The following is a 22489-nucleotide window of genomic DNA, read 5'->3' as shown; positions in this document are numbered from 1 at the left end:
TACCGGGAATCGAACCCAGGCCCCCGAGGACGGCAGCTAATAACACTAACCGTTACACTACGGAGGCGGACAATTAAATATAATACGTAATTCATTACATGTTAAATGTTCACAGATTTTAAAATAACTCACGCGATACTGTTCCTGCTAGTGGATATTGAAGCAGATCCAGGGTTATTGGAAATATTGTGTGATGAACGTCACTGTGCAACAAGGACCAGCCCTAGAGCCTACTCCATAAACTGAACTAAACACTAATCCATGGCTGAGCAGATCATGAAAGATCATGAAAATGAAAGACCTTGATGCAGTCGAACCACCACTTCTTGGGACAACCTAGGGATCGAGAACTGTCAGGATCAAATTGGAGGGCTATATGTATCATTGAGTCTGCAGGACTTTGGAACACATGACTATACCATCTAAGTCATGCTTCTTGCCTTTTTTCTCTGGAATAGGTGCCACTCCCAATCGCCTTCCAACATCTTCATTTCTGCCATGGTCCACTCATGTAAGAACCATAGAGTGGCTAACATAATTATAAACATAAGATAATAATAAACAACTCGTGAATAAGTACAGACAAATATAATTAAAATAATACAAAATGGGATGTGAGCATATATTTATGTACAGCTATGAGCCAATATGGGTCACGATGGGTATTCGTGTATGTTCCTTTCCCAACAATAGCTTTAGGGGTGTCTGAGTGTATGTTGACAGTTTCAAGATACACTCACAAAGGAGTTGAATTGTTTGTTCCTTCCTCTAGTCACACAGCAATGCATCGGAAGAAAAACCCCAATTTTGTGGATTCTGCTTGATTTTGTCAATTTCTCTTTGAAGTTCACTGAGTGCCTTCCATATTATACACTAGGTGATGTAGCCGTGCTTCGCTACAGAATTCTCAGACTGTCTTTTTCCCAACTGAAGTCAACATACGTCATTACAATGACGTCAGCAGGAATGTAGCGATTAAAAGCAATATTATCATATAAAATACTTGATCAACGGAAAACTAAACATTTTTTCACTTTTAATGGACAGTACTGCAGTGCCGATCTAACAGTCCGAAGTTCCAATGCTGGAATGACCAGGCGCAGACAGCCGTGAACACACCTCTGCCATTATTCCATTAAATGTACACACTGCTCATTCCAATCAGTACCTCAGAGTATTGATTGAATAGCTGCAATGCTATGATGAACAAGTGTGTTATGTACCAGTAGAATCAGAAAATTTATGAACCAGAGAAATGGCATGCTAAAGAATATAGTTATCTAACTCCCCATCTACTTCCCGCCAATATTCAGGAAGGCTGTTATACTCGGTACGCAGCAGTAATCCCATCTATTGGAGATGAGTGGTAACAGAAGATACAAAGCACTCCACAACAAACAATGGTCAGTGTAAATGTTATTGTTGATCAATTTTATGAGCTTTCTATATTGTAGGCCTTCACATTTAGTTTTCGACTCTGTGATATTAGGGCATCTTATAAAATTATTTATAGCATAGACTTTGTATTCCGAATTTCATTAAATTCTGTTTACTCATTTTCTTGTGACTTGGCTCCGATATGGACTTAGCAAGAAAAATCCAAATTCATGAATCTCTCTGTTATCATAGCTGGTACAGTAAAAATGTATAAGCCGGGCTGAGTGGCTCAGACGGTTAAGGCGCTGGCCTTCTAACCCCAACTTGGCAGGTTTGATCCTGGCTCAGTCTGGTGGTATTTGAAGGTGCTCAAATACGACAGCCTCGTGTTGGTAGATTTACTGGCACATAAAGGAACTCCCGCGGGACTAAATTCCGGCACCTCGGCATCTCCGAAGACCGTAAAAGTAGTTAGTGGGACGTAAAGCAAATAACATTATTATTATTATTATTATTATTATTATTATTATTATTAAAATGTATGAGACATAAATGATCAGAAATTTAATACTATATAACTTTAGTTATGTAGTATTTATTGATAGGACCACTAATAAGATAAATATTTAAGAATTAAATTTTAGGCCTTCCCCTGAACTACCATTTGATGAGCGTGAATAAAATTATTTACGGCCTAGATTGTAGTGACTTATCTTCTGACTTTACATACTGATTTTTATTAAATTCTCTTCAGCCGTTTTCTTGTGATGCGCGTACGTACATACAATACCAATATAATGGTCCGTTATTGGACATTATAAATTTTCCAGCTAACTCATTCTTGGTTGCCTGCGTTTCGCCCTCGTGTGCTAAGTTAGGCTCGTCAGTTGGGACTTAGCACACTGCTGCTGCTTCAATGCTTTCATTCCCCACCCTGAAGGGGTGGGGCGGGCCACCTAGAGGGTGTCGCCCTCTCTCTGGCCAAGAGATGCGGGCGGGTTAGGTGATGTGATGGAAGAAGGAGGTGGGTAAAGGATGTGGAGAGTTAGGAGATGGGAGAGGAATTGTGCCTATGCCTGGGTATTACACAATTGCTTTATTTAAGTCATAAGTACATGATACATAAAACATATAGGATTTACGAAAGGGTGTGAGGGATAAGGGGGTGTGCAAGGGGGAGAGATGAAGCGTAGAAGGAAGTGCCGGGGTAAAGGTGCAAGGTAAGGAGATGAAGGCTGGCTGTCATGTGATTAAGTGAAGTGAGGAGAAGGCGAAGGAGTTCAAACGTTGGAATGGTTGGAGGGATAAAACCAGTCGGAGGAAGGGGAGGACAAACTGGTGGAGATGGGTAAACAGGAGGAGGGTCCGGCCGGGGTCGGCGACGAGGAAAGGTAAATCGGGTCGAAGGTTGGGGAGGCGAACGGGAGGGTTCCACACGATGGTGACGGCCATATAGCTTGATCCCATGAGTGATGAGTTGGTTCACGTCTTCGGGCGTCGGCAGGTGGAGGCGAACTAAAAACGTTGGACCATCAGCGTTGTGTATCCGAAGCGCTCGTTGTACGGGCAGTCCTTGCTGACGGAGGTGAGTAGCGATGTCGTCAGTAGGAATGCTTGGGTCCACCCCGCAACCAACACAGCTGTAGTTATGAGTACGGTTGGGCGACGGTGGTGGTGATGGTGAATTGGCCATGTTTGTTGAAGTCCCGGTGTTTGTTCGCTCGGCAGATGGCTGGGAGGTTATACACAGAGGTCTTGGTTGGTCAGTGGTGGGAGGGTTAGGGAGTGTAGACATCATAAGGGGTAAAGGATGGGATAGAGTTGTAGTGGTGGTAGGGTGGGTTGGGGAGGTGGATGCAGAGGTGGTGGTGACGGTGGTGGTAGTAGTTGTGGTGGTAACAGGGTTGGTATGACTAGGAAACAACGGTGGCGATGGAGGAGGGGGTGAGTTGACGACGGGCGAAGCAGTTGTAACAGGCGTAGCAGGTTCATCTTCTGGCAGCTGGGCTAATATATATGATGGAGTAGAGGTCGCTCGGTGTCGGCAGCCATGGATGAGCGCTCCGGTTGCTTGAAGGCGATTGCGGTCGTCCTCGAAGGCGAAATACAGAAGTACATCGGGAGATGGGTCGGGGCCATTATAGAGCCGTGAGGCGCTATGGACGCCGGTCCCGCGGAGGACGGTCTTTATGTCGTCGTTGGAGAGAGCAAAGCTCACTTCTTCGATGATACAGGTAAACATGGTGGGAGGCCGACTTCCAACGAGGTGTCAGGCCGTTATGCGTGTTTGGGATCGGCGGGGTGAAATAGTAGAGGTGTGGAAACACCCGGCTGAACAAAAAGAGACCTTGCGTGGAGAAGCGATGGATCTTGTCCTTAGCACACCACCCAAGACGCAAGGCTAGTGCATACCGTGGTGGCCACTGCATAGGCTACTTGAAGCCACCAGCAGTGCCAATGCACTATGAGAGCTATGTCTCATTTCCAAAAATTGATGCCTGCCTGGCCATCAGATGATATAGATGTTGATTCCCATAGGGAACTTTAAATATTTGTCCTGAATGAGTAAATTTATAATACCAATATAATGGTCCGTTATTGGACATTATAAATTTTCCAGCTAACTCATTCTTGGTTGCCTGCGTTTCGCCCTCGTGTGCTAAGTTAGGCTCGTCAGTTGGGACTTAGCACACCACCCAAGACACAAGGCTAGTGCATACCGTGGTGGCTGCTTGCTGCTTGCTTAAATGCTTTCATTCCCCACCCTGAAGGGGTGGGGCGGGCCACCTAGAGGGTGTCGCCCTCTCTCTGGCCAAGAGATGCGGGCGGGTTGGGGAGATGTGATGGAAGAAGGAGGTGGGTAAAGGATGTGGAGAGTTAGGAGATGGGAGGGGAATTGCGTCTATTCCTAAGTATTTATTCTTTATTGAAGTGAGAATACAGTTGTGATTATGTCAAAATGAGCTGTGAACAAAGAGGAGATGGGTTATACAAGGTGAGAGGAAAATAAATGAAGGGCAAGGGTGTTATAAAAGGAGGAGAAGCTAACAAGCGAAGTTAGAAGAAGGCGAAGGATATCAAAAGAGGGAGGTGGGGGAAAGTAAGGAGGTGGGGGCGGGAAGAGATAAGGATGAAATGATGGAGGAGGTGGTTGGGGAGGTGGGGCCGGCCGGGGACTACTTCGAGGTGTGGAGGGATGAGATGAAGGTGGTGGAGGTGAGCGAGATGGTTCTATGCGATGATGACGGCCGTTGAGGTGGATCCCGGTGGCGATGAGGCGTTCAACGTCTTCAGCAGTCGGCAGATGAAGGCGGACGAGATAGGTGGGTCCAGCGGAGTTATAGATCCGAAAGGCTCGGCGCACTGGTATCCCTGTCTGGCGGAGTGTTTGGATGATAGATGCTGATGGAAGACTGGGCTCCACACCGCAGACGACACAGCTAAAGGTGGTAGTGCTGGTGGAAGGCGGTGGGACCAATGGTGGCTGTACCAAGTTGCCAGGAGTATCTTGATGGGAATATCCCTCTTCAGATGACGGAAGTGATGAGCGCTGGGGGTGTGTGGGGTCAGTGGAGGGAGGTAAGGGGAAAGGAAATGTCATGAGAGGGGAAGGATGAGTGGTAACAGTAGTAGTGATAGGAAGGGAAGAGGAGGTGTGAACTGAGGTGGTAATGGTGGAGGTAGCAGTGGTTAGAGTAGTGGCAGAGGTAACAGGAGGGAAGGACAAAGGGGGCGGGGGTGAGCAGTAGGGAGGTGGTGTGGTCGTAGCGGGCGGATCGATGGTTCCAGGCGGAGGGTCGTCGGTGTCCGGTAGCTCAGCCAAAAGATCCTCTGGAGTAGGTTCAACTGTATAGAGATGGTTGTGGATGCGTGCGCCATTCTTGATGATGGTAGAGACGTCGGCTGGAGTGGATAAATAGAGAAGTACATCGGATAGTGGTTGAGCTTCGTCGTCGACTAGCCGGCAGGCACCATAGGCACCCGCCGGACGAAGAGCAGCGAGGACATCTTGGTCTGAGAAGACGAGAGGAACGTTGCGGGCAAGGCAGGTGTAGAGCATTGTGGGAAGGCCGACCTCCTACGTGGTGCCAGCCTATATGCTTTGTTGTCTCGGCAGGGTGATAAGTAAAGTTGAGCAGTCACCCGGCCGAAGAAAAAATATGCGTTGCGTTGAAGCAGAGGAGAGCAGTCGTCGTGTCCCCAACCAGAGCTCTTGAATGTTAAAAGCCTCTTGGAGATCCCGGTCTCTCCTTGTGGACCTCCCGTGGTGGCTTTCTTTCTTTCATTTTGCTTTCATTCCCCACCCTGAAGGGGTGGGGCGGGCCACCTAGAGGGTGTCGCCCTCTCTCTGGCCAAGAGATGCGGGCGGGTTGGGGAGATGTGATGGAAGAAGGAGGTGGGTAAAGGATGTGGAGAGTTAGGAGATGGGAGTGGAATTGCGTCTATTCCTAAGTATTTATTCTTTATTGAAGTGAGAATACAGTTGTGATTATGTCAAAATGAGCTGTGAACAAAGAGGAGAGGGGTTATACAAGGTGAGAGGAAAATAAATGAAGGGCAAGGGTGTTATAAAAGGAGGAGAAGCTAACAAGCGAAGTTAGAAGAAGGCGAAGGATATCAAAAGAGGGAGGTGGGGGAAAGTAAGGAGGTGGGGGCGGGAAGAGATAAGGATGAAATGATGGAGGAGGTGGTTGGGGAGGTGGGGCCGGCCGGGGACTACTTCGAGGTGTGGAGGGATGAGATGAAGGTTGTGGAGGTGAGCGAGATGGTTCTATGCGATGACGACGGCCGTTGAGGTGGATCCCGGTGGCGATGAGGCGTTCAACGTCTTCAGCAGTCGGCAGATGAAGGCGGACGAGATAGGTGGGTCCAGCGGAGTTATAGATCCGAAAGGCTCGGCGCACTGGTATCCCTGTCTGGCGGAGTGTTTGGATGATAGATGCTGATGGAAGACTGGGCTCCACACCGCAGACGACACAGCTAAAGGTGGTAGTGCCGGTGGAAGGCGGTGGGACCAATGGTGGCTGTACCAAGTTGCCAGGAGTATCTTGATGGGAATATCCCTCTTCAGATGACGGAAGTGATGAGCGCTGGGGGTGTGTGGGGTCAGTGGAGGGAGGTAAGGGGAAAGGAAATGTCATGAGAGGGGAAGGATGAGTGGTAACAGTAGTAGTGATAGGAAGGGAAGAGGAGGTGTGAACTGAGGTAGTAATGGTGGAGGTAGCAGTGGTTAGAGTAGTGGCAGAGGTAACAGGAGGGAAGGACAAAGGGGGCGGGGGTGAGCAGTAGGGAGGTGGTGTGGTCGTAGCGGGCGGATCGATGGTTCCAGGCGGAGGGTCGTCGGTGTCTGGTAGCTCAGCCAAAAGATCCTCTGGAGTAGGTTCAACTGCATAGAGATGGTTGTGGATGCGTGCGCCATTCTTGATGATGGTAGAGACGTCGGCTGGAGTGGATAAATAGAGAAGTACATCGGATAGTGGTTGAGCTTCGTCGTCGACTAGCCGGCAGGCACCATAGGCACCCGCCGGACGAAGAGCAGCGAGGACATCTTGGTCTGAGAAGACGAGAGGAACGTTGCGGGCAAGGCAGGTGTAGAGCATTGTGGGAAGGCCGACCTCCTACGTGGTGCCAGCCTATATGCTTTGTTGTCTCGGCAGGGTGATAAGTAAAGTTGAGCAGTCACCCGGCCGAAGAAAAAATATGCGTTGCGTTGAAGCAGAGGAGAGCAGTCGTCGTGTCCCCAACCAGAGCTCTTGAATGTTAAAAGCCTCTTGGAGATGTCGTCCCCCGTGGTGGCCACTGCATAGGCTACTTCAAGCCACCAGCAGTGCCAATGCACTATGAGAGCTATGTCTCATTTCCAAAAATTGATGCCTGCCTGGCCATCAGATGATATAGATGTTGATTCCCATAGGGAACTTTAAATATTTGTCCTGAATGAGTAAATTTATAATACCAATATAATGGTCCGTTATTGGACATTATAAATTTTCCAGCTAACTCATTCTTGGTTGCCTGCGTTTCGCCCTCGTGTGCTAAGTTAGGCTCGTCAGTTGGGACTTAGCACACCACCCAAGACGCAAGGCTAGTGCATACCGTGGTGGCCTGCTGCTGCTGCTTCCAAGTTTTCATTCCCCACCCTGAAGGGGTGGGGCGGGCCACCTAGAGGGTGTCGCCCTCTCTCTGGCCAGGAGAGATGACGGGGTTGAAAGGATGTGAGAAAAGAGGGAGGTGGGTAATTTGATGTGTGGAATTAGGAGGTGTGCGCAGATAGTATTTAATGATCGGAGATGGGTGTAAGGATTAAATATTTAGAGGGGAGTGCAATGATGGACAAGTTTTAGATGAGAGGGCTAGGATGGAATTGAAGAGTTAGAAGGTGTAACGTTGCGGTTATATTGCATAAGGAGGTGGTGAGGAGTCTGAGGAGTTCAAGTTGCAGAGGAGGTTGATAGAAGAAGTTAGGTGGAGGTAGGGGTGGACGGACGGGTTGACTAGGTTGAAATGAAGGACTGGCTGGCCGGGGGCGACGAAAGGGAGTGTTAGAAGTGTTGCGAAAAGGTTGGGGTGGGGAACGTGAGGGCTCCACTTTGAAGCGACGTTGAAAGATGTAGGCACCAGTGTTGATAAGTTGTTCCACATCATTGGCGGTGGGAAGGTGAATTCGGACCATAAAAGTAGGGCCGGAGGCGTTGTAAATCCTGAACGCACGACGAGCGGGGATGTCTGCTGCCTGGAGTTCTTGGAGAATTTCCCGTTCTGAGATGGTAGGTTCTACGCCGCGGATGACACAGCTTGACATAGTGTCCAGAGGTGGTGGTTGCGACCGTTGCGACGATGTTGCGGCGGCTGTTGCGGTGTCGTCTGGTGGTGACACGGCAGGGGAGTCTAGGATGTTGTCGGGAATTTGCTGGGGACGAGGTTGTACAGAAGTCAGGGTAGAAGAGGGGGAGGATATCATTACAGGGGAAGGATGGCATGACGTAACGGTAGTAACAGGAATATGGTGGCAAATAGTGGCTGACATCGTAGTGGTCGCGGTGGTAGTAGTAGGTGGTGGTGTGTGATGAGGGGGAAAGGAGGGCGATGTTTGTTGTAGCAGAGGCTTGGGGTGAGGCGCGTTGACGACAGGCAATGTGGTGGGATCTGCTGTAAGCTGGGCTAATATAGGCTGGCTGGTAGGCTCCACTAGGTAGTATCGGTCGTGAATAGACACTCCCGTGTCAAGGAGGCGCTTCCAGTCGTCCAACGTAGGTAGATAAAGAAGAACCTGCGATGATGGTGATGAAGTTGAGGCATCCAACATCCGGTGGGCATCGTGGACTGGGTAGCCAGCGGTGCGGAGGGCGTAGCAAATCTCTTCTTCGGATATGGTAGGATTAACATCGGGGATGACACAGGTGCGCATGGTGTGGGAACGGCCGACTTCCAACTCGGTGTCAGGCCTATATGCTTGAGAGTCCGGCGGGGAGCTGAGTTAAAGATGGAGAGCGTGGTGGCTGCTGCTGCTGCAGAGCTTTCATTCCCCGCCCGAAGGACGGGGCGGGCCCCCTAGATCGTGTCGCGATCTCTCGGTGCTCTCATAGTGCATTGGCACTGCTGGTGGCTTCAAGTAGCCTATGCAGTGGCCACCACGGCAGGATCCTCTACAAGTGGAGGGAGATCGGATCACATCTCCAAACTCTGAAAGTGGACTGAATAGCCCTAAAAACACCCCCCAAACATTTTTCTTCGGCCGGGTGGCGCCACATCTCCAATTACGCGCCCAGCCGACCCAAAAAAGCAAAATTGGCCAGACACCAAGAGGAAGTCGGCCCCCCTCCCATAATGTACTATACTTGCATTGCCCACGATATTGACCCAGCAATTCCAACAGATGACATCCTTACGGAACTTCGCCCCACAGGCGTCTACGCAGCCACTCGACTTTATCATCTCGACAAACCAACAAGAGAAGTACAATTATATTATCCAGTGCTCGAGGACGTCTCCAACGCTCTAGACAATGGGGTATATATCCAAGGACAACTGCATCGAGTGCAAGATACCCCAGGGAAATTACTCGACCGGCTAATGAAGAAGCACGCCACAGCCACCGCCCCTACTGGCACATCACACCCACAGCAGTTGCTCTCTCCTTACACCTCCCGGACCACCACCGTCACCACCACTACTTCCACCTCCTCTCATTTTACCTCCAACGCCCCTACCACCACCACCACAACTACTACCCACCCCTCTCCCATAATGGCATACCACCCCCCACCCTCCCACGCTCAGGGCCCGCAGGAAGAAGTAACAACGCCGCCAAATGAAGCAATAGCACTTCAAGCAGACAATACACAACCACCAACACCAGATACTGTACGACCGCTAACTTCACCGCCCAGCCAGAACAACCTATACAGCTGTGTTGCCTGTGGCGTGGAACCTAACCTACCACCAAAAGCTATCCTCCAAGAACTCCAAAAAGCAGGAATCCCGGTGAAGAAAGCCATTAGGATCCACAACGATGATGGCCCTACATATTTAGTACGCCTGCAACTACCAACGCCCGAAGACGTCCAGCGCCTCATCACCCAAGGGATATACCTCAACGGTCGACATCTCCGGATAGAACCGTCCCGCTCTCCGCCCCTAACTCCTAACCAACATAAATCACCCCGCCACCGCACACGCCCCCGGCCTGCACCCCCTCAGCAACCTCCCAGTCCACACTTCCGTTTTCCACCATTTTCACCCAGCAACTATCCACCACTCCCACCTGCAATCTTTCCACTACCCCCTCCTCCATCCAACCTCCTAAGTCTCCTACTCACCTCCCTGGTAAACTTCTCATCCCTGTATCACATCCTAGCACTCCACATACTCCCTCCTCCTCACGAAACCCGTCACTTCATCACATCACCATCCGCAACCTGGGTGTAAAATCGCTCATGTAACTCTCATAAACATCCATAAAGCTCTGTATATATGTATGCAACTTTGTCAATACACACAGACAATGTAAATCTGTCAATAAAGCGCAAGAGAACCTACACTTCCTTTATCCCGTCTCCTTTACTCATTCAAACCACCTTTACCCTACCTCCCTCTATTTTTCACTCCTTCCCAACCCCGTCATCTCTCCTGGCCAGAGAGAGGGCGACACCCTCTAGGTGGCCCGCCCCACCCCATCAGGGTGGGGAATGAAAACTTGCGAGCAGCAGAGCAGCCACCACGGTATGCACTAGCCTTGCGTCTTGGGTGGTGTGCTAAGTCCCAACTGACGAGCCTAACTTAGCACACGAGGGCGAAACGCAGGCAACCAAGAATGAGTTAGCTGGAAAATTTATAATGTCCAATAACGGACCATTATATTGGTATTATAAATTTACTCATTCAGGACAAATATTTAAAGTTCCCTATGGGAATCAACATCTATATCATCTGATGGCCAGGCAGGCATCAATTTTTGGAAATAGACATAGCTCTCATAGTGCATTGGCACTGCTGGTGGCTTCAAGTAGCCTATGCAGTGGCCACCACGGATCTTCTCTCCAGGATCTCAAATCTGGGTAAACCTCAAGTGAACTCCACAACTCGTCGCAGAAGACACTCCTGTTATTTTTGATCGGCCGGGTGGCTACACATCTTTACTTTCCACTCGCGCCGAGCCAACAAAGCATATAGGCCGACTCCTCGTTGGATGTCAGCCTCCCTACCACCAACCACCATGACGACCACCACCACGACCATCACCACTACCTTTGCGACCGCTGCTCACACCTTTTCCCCGCTTTCCATCACAACTGTTACGTCGTCCCATTCATCGCCGCTTCTATCCACCTCTCTCCCCGCGCTACCTCCTGTTGATCCACCTCGACTATTACGTATTCCTCCCCGCTACTTCACTCGCCCTTCTACGCTGTCTACATCTGCCTTGCCGACCACGACATCACCGCCACCACTGTCCGTCGTAACAGCAGCAGCCGCTCATCAACTTCCAACACCGTCAGACACATCAGCCACAAACGAAGTCTTCAGTTGCGTCGTCCGCGGCGTAAGCCCACTCATCCCGGCAACCGACATTCAAGAACAACTTCGCCTTCAAGCCATACCCGTCAAGAGGGCATTCCGTATCTACAACTCCACCGGTCCGACGTATTTAATCCGACTTCAGCTTTCCAGCGCAGCAGCCGTCGCCCACCTGATCTCCAGCGGAGCACTTCTCTACGGCCGTCGTCATCCCGTCGAACCCTCTCGCTCACCTCCCCGCCCTAGATATCACCACTCCACCTCTCGTCGCCATACCCGGCCTGATCATCCTCCCTTCCAACGCTCTATCTATGTCCGTCCCACTCCTTCTTCTGCTAATATCTCCCTCCCACCACCACCGACCCTTGAACATCTCCGACACCTCACAACTGTCCTCTATCACATCGCTTCAACACTTCACCACCTTACACTCCCACGAAACTTCCCTCTCGACACTCTTGTATAAATCTCCAAATTTTCACACCGTTTTTCCCTCTTCTTCATTTGACACCTCTCACTGTTCTCTCCACATCTCCCGGCCCGAGAGATCGCGACACGATCTAGGGGGCCCGCCCCGTCCTTCGGGCGGGGAATGAAAGCTCTGCAGCAGCAGCAGCCACCACGGTATGCACTAGCCTTGCGTCTTGGGTGGTGTGCTAAGTCCCAACTGACGAGCCTAACTTAGCACACGAGGGCGAAACGCAGGCAACCAAGAATGAGTTAGCTGGAAAATTTATAATGTCCAATAACGGACCATTATATTGGTATTATAAATTTACTCATTCAGGACAAATATTTAAAGTTCCCTATGGGAATCAACATCTATATCATACGTACATACATACATACAGACAGACAAAAATTACAGAAAATTAAAAAGTGCGTTTCCTTGTTACTGTGAACACAACCGGTACAGAAATACCATTCTTTTTAAATTCTGAGAAATGTACAGACAAAACTCTTATTTTTTATATATATATATATATATATTTTTCCTTTGTCCCATTTAGTTTGAGAGATGATCCTTCCACATTTTGAGGGCCTTGCATCCACTCTCGCTTCGCTTCATCAGAGTGAAAAGGTTAACCTATAGTTGGTAAATTTCTTACAAGGAAAGTGTACTACTTCTTTCTGTGCAGATGTAATGCTACCATCTGCTGCACTGGGATCTGCTGCTTCATCAACAGACACCAACGAGAGCTCTGGGAGACCTGGTACTTCTGGTGAGTAGATAGACTAGGCATTAAGCAAAAAAAAAAAAAAAAAAAAAAGGTAAAACAAGCAGACAAAAGGGAACTAAACTTCTTTTAACTTGCCTTTAAAAATAGTTTTTACACACTTTACTGAACAGGACTGAAAACATGTAACCACAAACATTTTAAACTAATTTATTTACTTTGGTTTTCAATGTTGCCAGTTCTTTGGGATGATTAAGTATAAAGAAATATCAAGAAAAAACAGCTGAACACTATCAGACTACTTGCAAAAATTCAAGGGATGAAGAAAGTGAACTGGAAGCACTCAGAGAAAAGGTTGGCATTTTACTTGCCCTTGATTAGAGGGTGTGAGAAAACATACTTTTACCTCTATATGCCAAAAGTTCATAAGAATACAGATTATTTAAAACTATTTTCATTCTTTCTAACAATAACTAGAGAAAGAGACATATGCTGAGTGCTTTTTTCTTTAGGAAGAATTACAGGTCAACAACACCTGACCGTCCTGTTAAATACGAGGGTAATCCCAAAAATAAGGTCTTCTACTTTCTGTTTCTCTACATAATTCCCATTTCAATCGATTAAGTTTTGTAAATGCTGTGTATTTATTCTTTATTCAAATCCACAGCCTGTTTCCAGTCATTGACCGGGTCAGGGATGGAATTAATGAAGCCCCCATCTAGTGGCGAGGATAGGAATTGTATCGGCTGCCGAAGCCTGTTGCACTCCTCTGGGGCAATGATTAATGACTGACAAATGAAATGATATTGGAGAGTGTTGCTGGAATGGAAGATGACAGAGAAAACCGGAGTATCTGGAGGAAAACCTGTCTCATCTGTGCTTTGTCCAGCACAAATCTCACATGGAGTGACCGGGATTTGAACTATGGAACCCAGAGGTTAGAGGCTGATGCGCTGCCACTTGAGCCACAGAAGCTTCCTCTTTATTCTTTATATTTCAAAAAATTAGGAGACCTTATTTTTGGGACTACCATCATGGTGACACTGCAGCCTGACCTTCAGGAACAGGGCAGTGCCATTCATTGCAGGGAGTGTGTGTGTCATGGGATTTTGAAACTTGAAAAGCTCCTTTTATTTTCAATTAATACTGTGTTTTTTTAATAAGTAGCAAATAGACAAACACAGGCAAAATGATCTTTGTTACATACAACCCTAACACTCTGAAGGGAACTTACAAATATAATCATTTGCATATATGAGATGGAGTCTGTCTGCTTGTCTGTTTGTTCCGGATAGGCTTGAAAACTATTGGACTGATTGACCTGATATTTGGTAAGAATATACCTTGATATCCTGAGTTATGGAAGTGATACTTTTGATTTTGATATATTTAACCGTTTCGACCTAGTGGGGGATTTTACAGGGGTAGTCCCAAATTTGCAGTTTTTGTCCTACATCAACTAAAATAGAGTGAAATTAAATTTTCTGCAAGAAACGTCATATGCAGTTTCTTCATAACTGTTAACAGTTTTTGAGAAAATCAAGCTTTCTTGTGATTTTGGCTGTGGCTGCCTTTACTGATTACACGCCTAAGTAGGCATCATGTGAAGCCATGTTCATCATCATTTGTGTAAATTTGTTGTTCGTTTGTTAACAGGTGCACTGACGAATGAGTGCGCTAGTCTGCAGAAAGCAGAGTCTACTGCTGTATGTCTTAGAATCTTAAGTGTACTTATCGATATTAAGAATTGCTGTGGGCTGTAGTTTATTTATACAGCCCTTTTCATTATCATCATCATCATCATCATCATCATCATCGTATTATATGTATATTCTGTGTTTCTATCTTTTTGATACCATGTAGGTTTAGGACTCGTATATATATAATTATATGAACCCCAATTAAGAAGAGAGAAAAGAATTAAAGTATGGAAGTTGAAGGAGAAAAGCATACAAGAAGAATTTCGAAGGGAAATAATACCCTTGGTACCCAGGACAGAGGTGGGGAATGTTGAAGAGGAATGGAAAAGATTTAAGGAAGCACTGGTTGGATGTGCAGAAAAGGTGTGTGGTAGAACATCAGGAAAGGTGAAAGACAAAGAAACACACTGGTGGAATGATAGGGTAAAGATCAAAGTGAAGGAAAAGAAAATGGCATGGAAAGCATGGAAAACATCTAAGACTGAAGAAAGTAGAAAATATGTGGAGGCAAAGAATTTGGCCAAGAAAGTAGTGGAGGAAGAAAAGAGGAAAAGCTGGGCCTTATTCACACAGAAATTGAGAGATGATACGCAGGCCAGCAAGAAATTACTGTATGGTATCTTAAGAAACAAAAAGAGAGATCAAGTAAACACCAGATTTGTGAAGAATGAAGGTGGCATAATTTTAACAAAGCCAGAAGAAATAAGAAATAGATGGAGAGAGTATTTTCAGAAGCTGCTGAACATAAGAACGGATGACAGTCATTCAATGGATGACCAGGAAAGGCAATTAGTTGATGAAGAAATGGATAAAGAAATTACAATGAATGAAATTGAAATGGCAGTAAGAAAGATGAAGAATGGAAAAACTGCTGGAATAGATGAAATTTCAGTGGAGATGATGAAGGCAGCTGGAGCTGTAGGCCTGCAGTGGACATATTGGGTTCTCAGGAATGTCTGGGAGAATAAGGAGGTCTCTGAGGATTGGCAAAAAGGAATAATCATCCCAATTTTCAAGAAAGGTGATAAGAAAGTTTTGAAGAACTACAGGGGAATTCCTCTAATATCCCATGTTGCTAAGATAATGGAAAGGATACTGGAAAGTAGAATAAGGTTGAGGGTTGAGAATCAGATACAGGAAAATCAGTTTGGTTTCAGAAGTGGAAGGTCAACAATAGAGCCCATTTTCATTATGAGACAACTAATGGAAAAGCATTGGGAGTATGGGAATGATATGGTGATGACATTCATTGATATTGAAAAGGCATATGACAGTGTCCCCAGGACGGAAATTTGGGACAGTCTGGTGCAAAAAGGAATTGGACAGGGATTAATAAAAATGATCATGGCAATGTACAAGGAATGTTGTAGTTGCGTGCAAACACAAGTTGGCAGGACAAGTTGGTTCAAAATAACTAGTGGGCTGAGACAGGGAAGTGTTCTATCACCAATCCTGTTTACAATAGTAATGGATGACATCATGAGAACAGCAAAAGCAGCATATGGAGGAAGAGAAATGAACATGTTGTTATTTGCAGATGATATTGTGATTTGGAGAGAAGACGACAGGAAGGTTCAAGAACAGTTGAATGTGGTGAATGGGAAGATCGAAGAATGTGGATTGAAAATAAGTGTAGAAAAGAGTAAAACTCTTGTTATGACTAGAGGGGAGAAAGAAGGGAAAGGTCAGATTAGACTTGCAGACAAGCCCCTGGAAATAGTGGAAACGTTTAAATACCTGGGGAGTGAATTAATGGAGAATGCTCGACTGGATGCTGAGATTAGTAAAAGGATTCAAGCTGGAAGTTGTTTCTATCATAGTGTAAGAAACATGTTATGGGACAAAGATGTGCCAACGGAAGCAAAGGATATTATGTACAAGATGTATTACGTACCCATAACAACTTACGGAGCAGAAACTTGGACAATGACAAAGAAGGATGAGAGTCGAATACAGGCAGCCAAAATGAAGTTCTTGAGGAGTATGATACAGAAGAGTAGAAGAGACAAAATAAGGAATGAGAAAATCCGGGAAGAAATTGGAGTGGAAAAAATGAATGATAGAATAGAGAAGAGCCGACTAAGATGGTTTGGGCACATAAAGTGAATGAGCGACGAAAGAATGCCAAAAAAGGTGATGGAAATGCAAATCCAAGGAAGGGGAGGCCATGGACGACCACGATTGAGATGGAAGGATACCATCCAACGCAGTATTAGATAAAGAAACCTGGACTGGGACACAGTGTTGTAGGAGGAGTGGTGGAAAGACCGAAGAAAGTGGAGAGGAACCATATTTGCCCCTACCCGGCTACAGCTGGATAAAGGGAAATGATGATGATGATGATGATGATGATGATATGTAATTATATATTTAACAATTTATTTTATGTTGCACTGACACAGATAGCTCTTATGGCAATGATGGGATAGGAAAGGCCTGGGAGTGAGAAGGAAGCGGCCGTGGTCTTAATTAAGCCAAGCATTTGCCTGGTGTGAAAATGGGAAACCACGGAAAACCATTTTCAGGGCTCCCGACAGTGGGGTTCGAACCCACTATCTCTCAGATGCAAGCTCACAGGTGCGCACCCCTAACTGCATGGGGTTTATATTTAGTAAGTTTATAATGCACATTTGATTTTGCATCATTAACCACTTTAACCCTTGCGCATAAATCTGTACAAAAAACTAGTTCTTAAGCTATTCTGCTGGGGTACATCAGTGAATCCGGGATTAAGTGCAACGGCGGGTTGATGCCTGTATCATTTCTAATGGCTTCTTGAAATTCTAATGCATGTGGGAGTTTATTAAGAAGGAAAGTCATACCTTTCATTTGATTTTGGTATTGGACTTGGTCAGGTGTACAGTATAGTGTTTTTGGGATCAGTTTCAATGCTGGTGTTCATATCTGTAAGCAATGGAAGGCACTTGGATGCTACAAGACATGTAAAATCTTACGTTTGTTTGAATGTATTCTGCAAGTTCTTAAGACTAGGAACATTGGAATCACAAGAATGTTAATATTTTCTCACATAATGTCCTTTAGGAAGAAACCCGCCGCCAATGTTGTTAAAGTATCAAGTCTATATTGTCTGACATCCTGGTGAGAGTCCTGCTGATGGAAATCATTTTCACTATCACAATGTTGGCCAGCAGGGTGGAAGGTGGGATATAAAATTTATTATCACTAGATTGGGTGCTAAAAGCCTGGGTTCAGCTGCAAACCTCTCTTCATTGTTTATATCGAGTGAGGGGATATGAAGCTTTGTGCAGATCCCTTGTTGTCTTTCAAGAGGAGTAGGCTATGTGCTGGCACTACATTTCACCTGCACCAGGTGAACTGAACACTAAAAGCCATACGCTAAATATCACCGAGTTGTGCAGTGTCTGCTTGTGATAATGTTCTTTCTCTCCAGGTTTGGAGTGGTGCTCATCTTTCTCTTTGTGCTGACCTCTGCCTTCTCCTACATGGTAACATCGTGCAAGCGCAAGCAACAGAACCTCATACGGATAAGAAACATCACCACGCCGGGCGCTCCGTCCATCACGACTATCAGTGGCCCCGGAGGTATCATCCAGCCACAGGTGAATTACAAGGGTCAGCTCGGAATGCAGGCCACCGCCTTCATCGGCAGGCAAGTAGACTTGTGAAAGGTGGATGTGTACTGTGGTAGTCGAAAGGTCCTGTTCCAAACACTCTAAGGTACATTGTACATCTCAGCCGTAGTTCCAGTTTACTGAACCAGATAGCCGGATATGAAAATACATCTTCCCGAGTGAAATGGCGTGTGGTTAGTGGAGCACAGCTGTGAGCTTGCATTCGGGAGTTGGTTTTCCATGGCTTCCCATTTTTACACCAGGCAAATGCTGGGGCTGTACCTTAATTAAGACCATGGATGCTTCCTTCCCACTCCTACCCCATCGTCACTGTAAGACCTATCTGTGTCGGTGTGATGTAAAGCAGATTCTAAAAACGAAAAAGAAAAAAATATATGTTTGTAAGTAAAACACAGGACTACTACTCCTCCTCCTTCTCCTAGTAGGCTTAGTAGGCCCTAATGCAAGACGATAATAATAATAATAATAATAATAATAATAATAATAATAATAATAATAATAATAATAATAATAATAACAACAACAGCAACAACAATAACAATGAAGATTCCCACTACTCTTCAATCTAGCTTTGGAAAAAGATGGAAAAAAGCAAATTGGGTAAGAACCCTTTAATACCTTTACCCTTTTCTCTACTGATTTGAATTCTTCTTTTTCTAGACTTCTCTATTCAACGTAGAATGAACCACAACTCTACTTTCGAAAGACAAACACATCCCACAATCCACATGTATATTTATTGTTAGAAGCATTCTGTATACTTTTGAAGTCTATCCACTATAACGAACAAGAGAAGTTTCCCTAAAGTAATATGGTAAAATTTTAAATCAACATAAGATGAGTTCTGTTTCTAATAATGACATTGTTAATTGCAGTATAACCAAACTTGAAGCAAGAAACTTACTCTATGATAGGCACTGCATAATGTGGTTTTTTTAAAACTTTCCATGTTCACATGTTGTTGATCATTTCACTATTTCAATTGTAGCTTTTAATATGTCATTTCAGTGTTTTGTAATTGGCTGAAGATGACCTAATAAGGTGGAAACATGAACCATTTTTTTTTATATGACTAAGTTTATATAAAGTTTTAGTAAAGCCTGTATTAAGATATGGTGCTGAGACCTGGACACTCTCAAAATCTGATGAAAGGCAGCTTGGTATATTTGAAAGAAGGATTTTGAGGCAAATTTTTGGGCCAGTGGAAGAAAACGGTGTCTGGAGGAGAAGATATAATCATGAATGTGTAATTTATATAATGAACCAAACCTTGTTAATTGCATAAAGATCAGAAGGTTGGAGTGGGGAGGACATGTGCTGCGTGCTAATGACAGAGTGATAAAGAAGATATTTAATGCAGTGCCAGAAGGAATCACGAAAGTTGGAAGATGAAAGTTCCAGGTACATTACTCGTTTTAACCATATAATTAACATTATCAATTTGATGGTGCATGCATTTGCTGTCATTGTAGCATTGGTCTCGCTCTATCCCATACTTGTAGGATTCTGGAAAGATATAGCAAATATCATGGATTCAGGAGGTCAGATCGGACCGTATCGCAATTGACCTAACTAAGGCATCTAATAGGGTGGACAATGGGAGACTACTGACAAAAATAAGTGCAGTTGGACTAGACACAAGAGTGACTGAATGGGTGGCTATATTTCTAGAAAATAGATCTCAGAGAATTAGAATAGATCACTGTAAGTATCTAGGTGGTAATATAAGGAAAGATCTTCACTGGGATTGTTAATAAAGGGTACAGATATCTGCAGACCTTGTAATAATTAAGAAGAGAATTCACTAATAGGAAAAGTCCTCTCAGTTTTAATTACTGTATTGATGGGGTGAAAGTTCCTTCAGGAGATCACTGTAAGTATCTAGGTGGTAATATAATTAAAGATCTTCACTGGGATTGTAAATAAAGGGTACAGATATCTGCACATGGTTATGAGGGTATTTAGGGGTTGTAGTAGGGATGTAAAGGAGAGAGCATACAAGTCTCTGGTAAGTCACTCTTTTGTCTAGTCCATTACCCCTCATTTTTGTCAGTCATCTCTCATTTTCTAGAGTATGGTACCAACTGATGAGCCCAACCTAGCACACGGGGGCGAAACGCTGCCATCCAGGAATGAGTTAGCTGGAAAATTTATAATGTCCAATAATGGACCATTTATGTTGGTATTATAAATTTACTCATTCGGGACAAATATTTCAGGTTCCCTATGGGAATCAATATCTATATCATTAAGTGGTATGTTCCGAACTGTTGGTGGAGAGATGGTGTGGAATGACATCAGTAGATGAATAAGTTTGAGTGATGTCTTTAAAAGTAGGAAAGATCACAATATGAAGATAAAATTGGAATTCAAGAGGACAAAGTGGGATAAATATTCATTTATGTGAACGGAAGTGAGGGATTGGAATAACTTATAATGTTATTTGTTTTACGTCCCACTCACTACTTTAACGGTTTTTGGAGACACCGAGGTGCCGAAATTTAGTCCCACAGGAGTTCTTTTACGTGCCAGTAAATCTACCGGCATGAGGCTGACGTATTTGAGCACCTTCAAATACCACCGGATTGATCCAGGATCAGACTTGCCAAATTGGGATCAGAAGGCCAGTGCCTCAACCGTCTGAGTCACTCAGCCTGGCTGAGGAAATTACTATGCAATCATTTAAGAAAAGGCTAGGAAAACAACAGATGTGAAATCTGCCACCTGGACGATTGCCCGAAATGCAGATCAGTGTTAACTGACTGACTGATTGATTGATTGATTGATTGATTGATTGATTGATTGATTGATTGATTGATTGATTGAAATTCTATTGTAATTATAGTGCATTATAGTTAAATACAAGTTTCCTGTACCTGTACAGTTTAAGGAGGTGCTCAAAATGTTTGGTGTTAGACAACTCGACAATGGGAAGCAGTTGATTGAGCAACCTTAGTCCCCTATAGCAAGCCATACACAACATCCTTAAGGTTTCCCAAAGATAAATGTCCATAGGTGAACATGTGAGGAACTCAGATAGATAGATAGATAGATAGATAGATAGATAGATAGATAGATAGATAGATCGATAGATCGATCAATCAATCAATCAATCAATCAATCAATCAATCAATCAATCAATCAATCAATCAATCAATCAATCAATCAATCAATCAATCAATCAATCCATCTGCATTTAGAGTAGTTGTCCAGGTGGTAGATTCCCTATCAGTTGTTTAATAATAACGTTATTGGATTTACGTCCCACTAACTACTTTTATGGTTTATGGAGATGCCAAAATGCTGGAATTTTGTCCTGCAGGAGTTCTTTTACGTGCCAGTAAATTTACTGACAAGAGGTTGATGTATTTGAGCACCTTCAAATACCACCGGTCTGAGCCAGGATCGAACCTGCCAAGTAGTAGTCAGAAAGCCAGCGCCTCAATCATCTGAGCCACTCAGCCCGGCTATCAGTAGTTTACCTAGTCCTTTCTTAATTGATTTCAAAGTAAATTGGAATTTATCAGACATTTCCATTGGTAAATTAATCAAATCCCTAACTCCTCTTCCTATAAACAAATATTTGCCCCAATTTGTCCTCTTGAATTCCAAAGTTGTGTTCATATTGTAATCTTTCCTTCATTTTAAAACACCACTGAACTTTATTCATCTACAAATGTCAATCGAGCATCTTGTCTCCTTTCTCCAAAGCTTTCCCAACCCAGAGTTTGCATTCTGACACTAATCTTTTGATGGAAATTCCCCAGAAAAAAATTGTGCTTCTTTCCTTTAGATTTTTTTCAGTTCTCATATCAAGTAAGTATAAGTCCCATAAACTGGATCCATTCCATAATTGTGGTCTTACCAGAGACTTATATGCCCTCTCCTTTACATTCTTATATCTTCATCCTATCCAGTGTCCTTGCAGATTCTCATCTAGAATACTCAATTGTCAGCTATTCCCTGGTTATCCTGTTTCTGTGTCATATGTCACATGATCTCACAGTCATGTGAGTAGTCACATAAGTGTAGAAAACTCCTTTTTATGTATTGTAATGATATTTCAATTCAGCTTTGACAACAGTACACAGATACCATCTGTTAAAGGGTGTATACAGTTTATTTGGTAGATCTTGTATGTATACTTAAATGTTTTTGTGTAATGGATGTTTTATCCAAGAACAAAATGGGGGATCGTTCCGTGCCCACCTTATGTGCTGTTATTTTAACTGTCCATAGTCCGGAGATGTATCTGGAAGACTACGCCAGCCCTCTGGATGCCCCATATCCTCCCGTTCAGCCCGTTACCATCGTCCGGGGGACGGTGCCACCTCAGGGATATCGTCAGACCAACCAGTACACGGAATTGGTGCTCCCTCCAGGCTACGTGGACACGGAGTCACGTGTCAAACACCTCATAGCATCTCAATGACAAGGACTCTAACTATGTGTTAAGATAAGATTTGTAATTTTATACATGAAGTGAGGTTTTGTTTTCTCTGTACTCTGCCTTGTGTTTGTTCTGCTGAGTGTTGCACCCCCAGATAGATTGTGTTGCTTGTTACAGCTGTGAGCATCAGTGGTGGCTTATGCTAAAATTTAA

The 22489-nt window shown here is 44.8% G+C and overlaps 1 protein-coding gene across 1 annotated transcript; it reads left to right on the top strand.

Annotated features, from left to right (window-relative positions):
• The first annotated feature begins 3535 nt into the window (after positions 1-3535).
• LOC136856768 (uncharacterized) lies at positions 3536-22318 on the top strand. The gene is made up of 4 exons (XM_068230564.1): positions 3536-3678; positions 12534-12617; positions 17685-17903; positions 22126-22318. Exons 1-4 carry the CDS (start codon positions 3536-3538, stop codon positions 22316-22318), a joined length of 639 nt encoding a protein of 212 aa, XP_068086665.1.
• The last annotated feature ends 171 nt before the right edge of the window (positions 22319-22489 follow it).

Source organism: Anabrus simplex, chromosome 1, assembly GCF_040414725.1.
Source record: "Anabrus simplex isolate iqAnaSimp1 chromosome 1, ASM4041472v1, whole genome shotgun sequence".
NCBI lineage: Eukaryota > Metazoa > Arthropoda > Insecta > Orthoptera > Tettigoniidae > Anabrus > Anabrus simplex.
The sequence above is the reverse complement of the archived record's forward strand: the minus strand, read 5'-3'. Positions and strand labels throughout refer to the sequence as shown.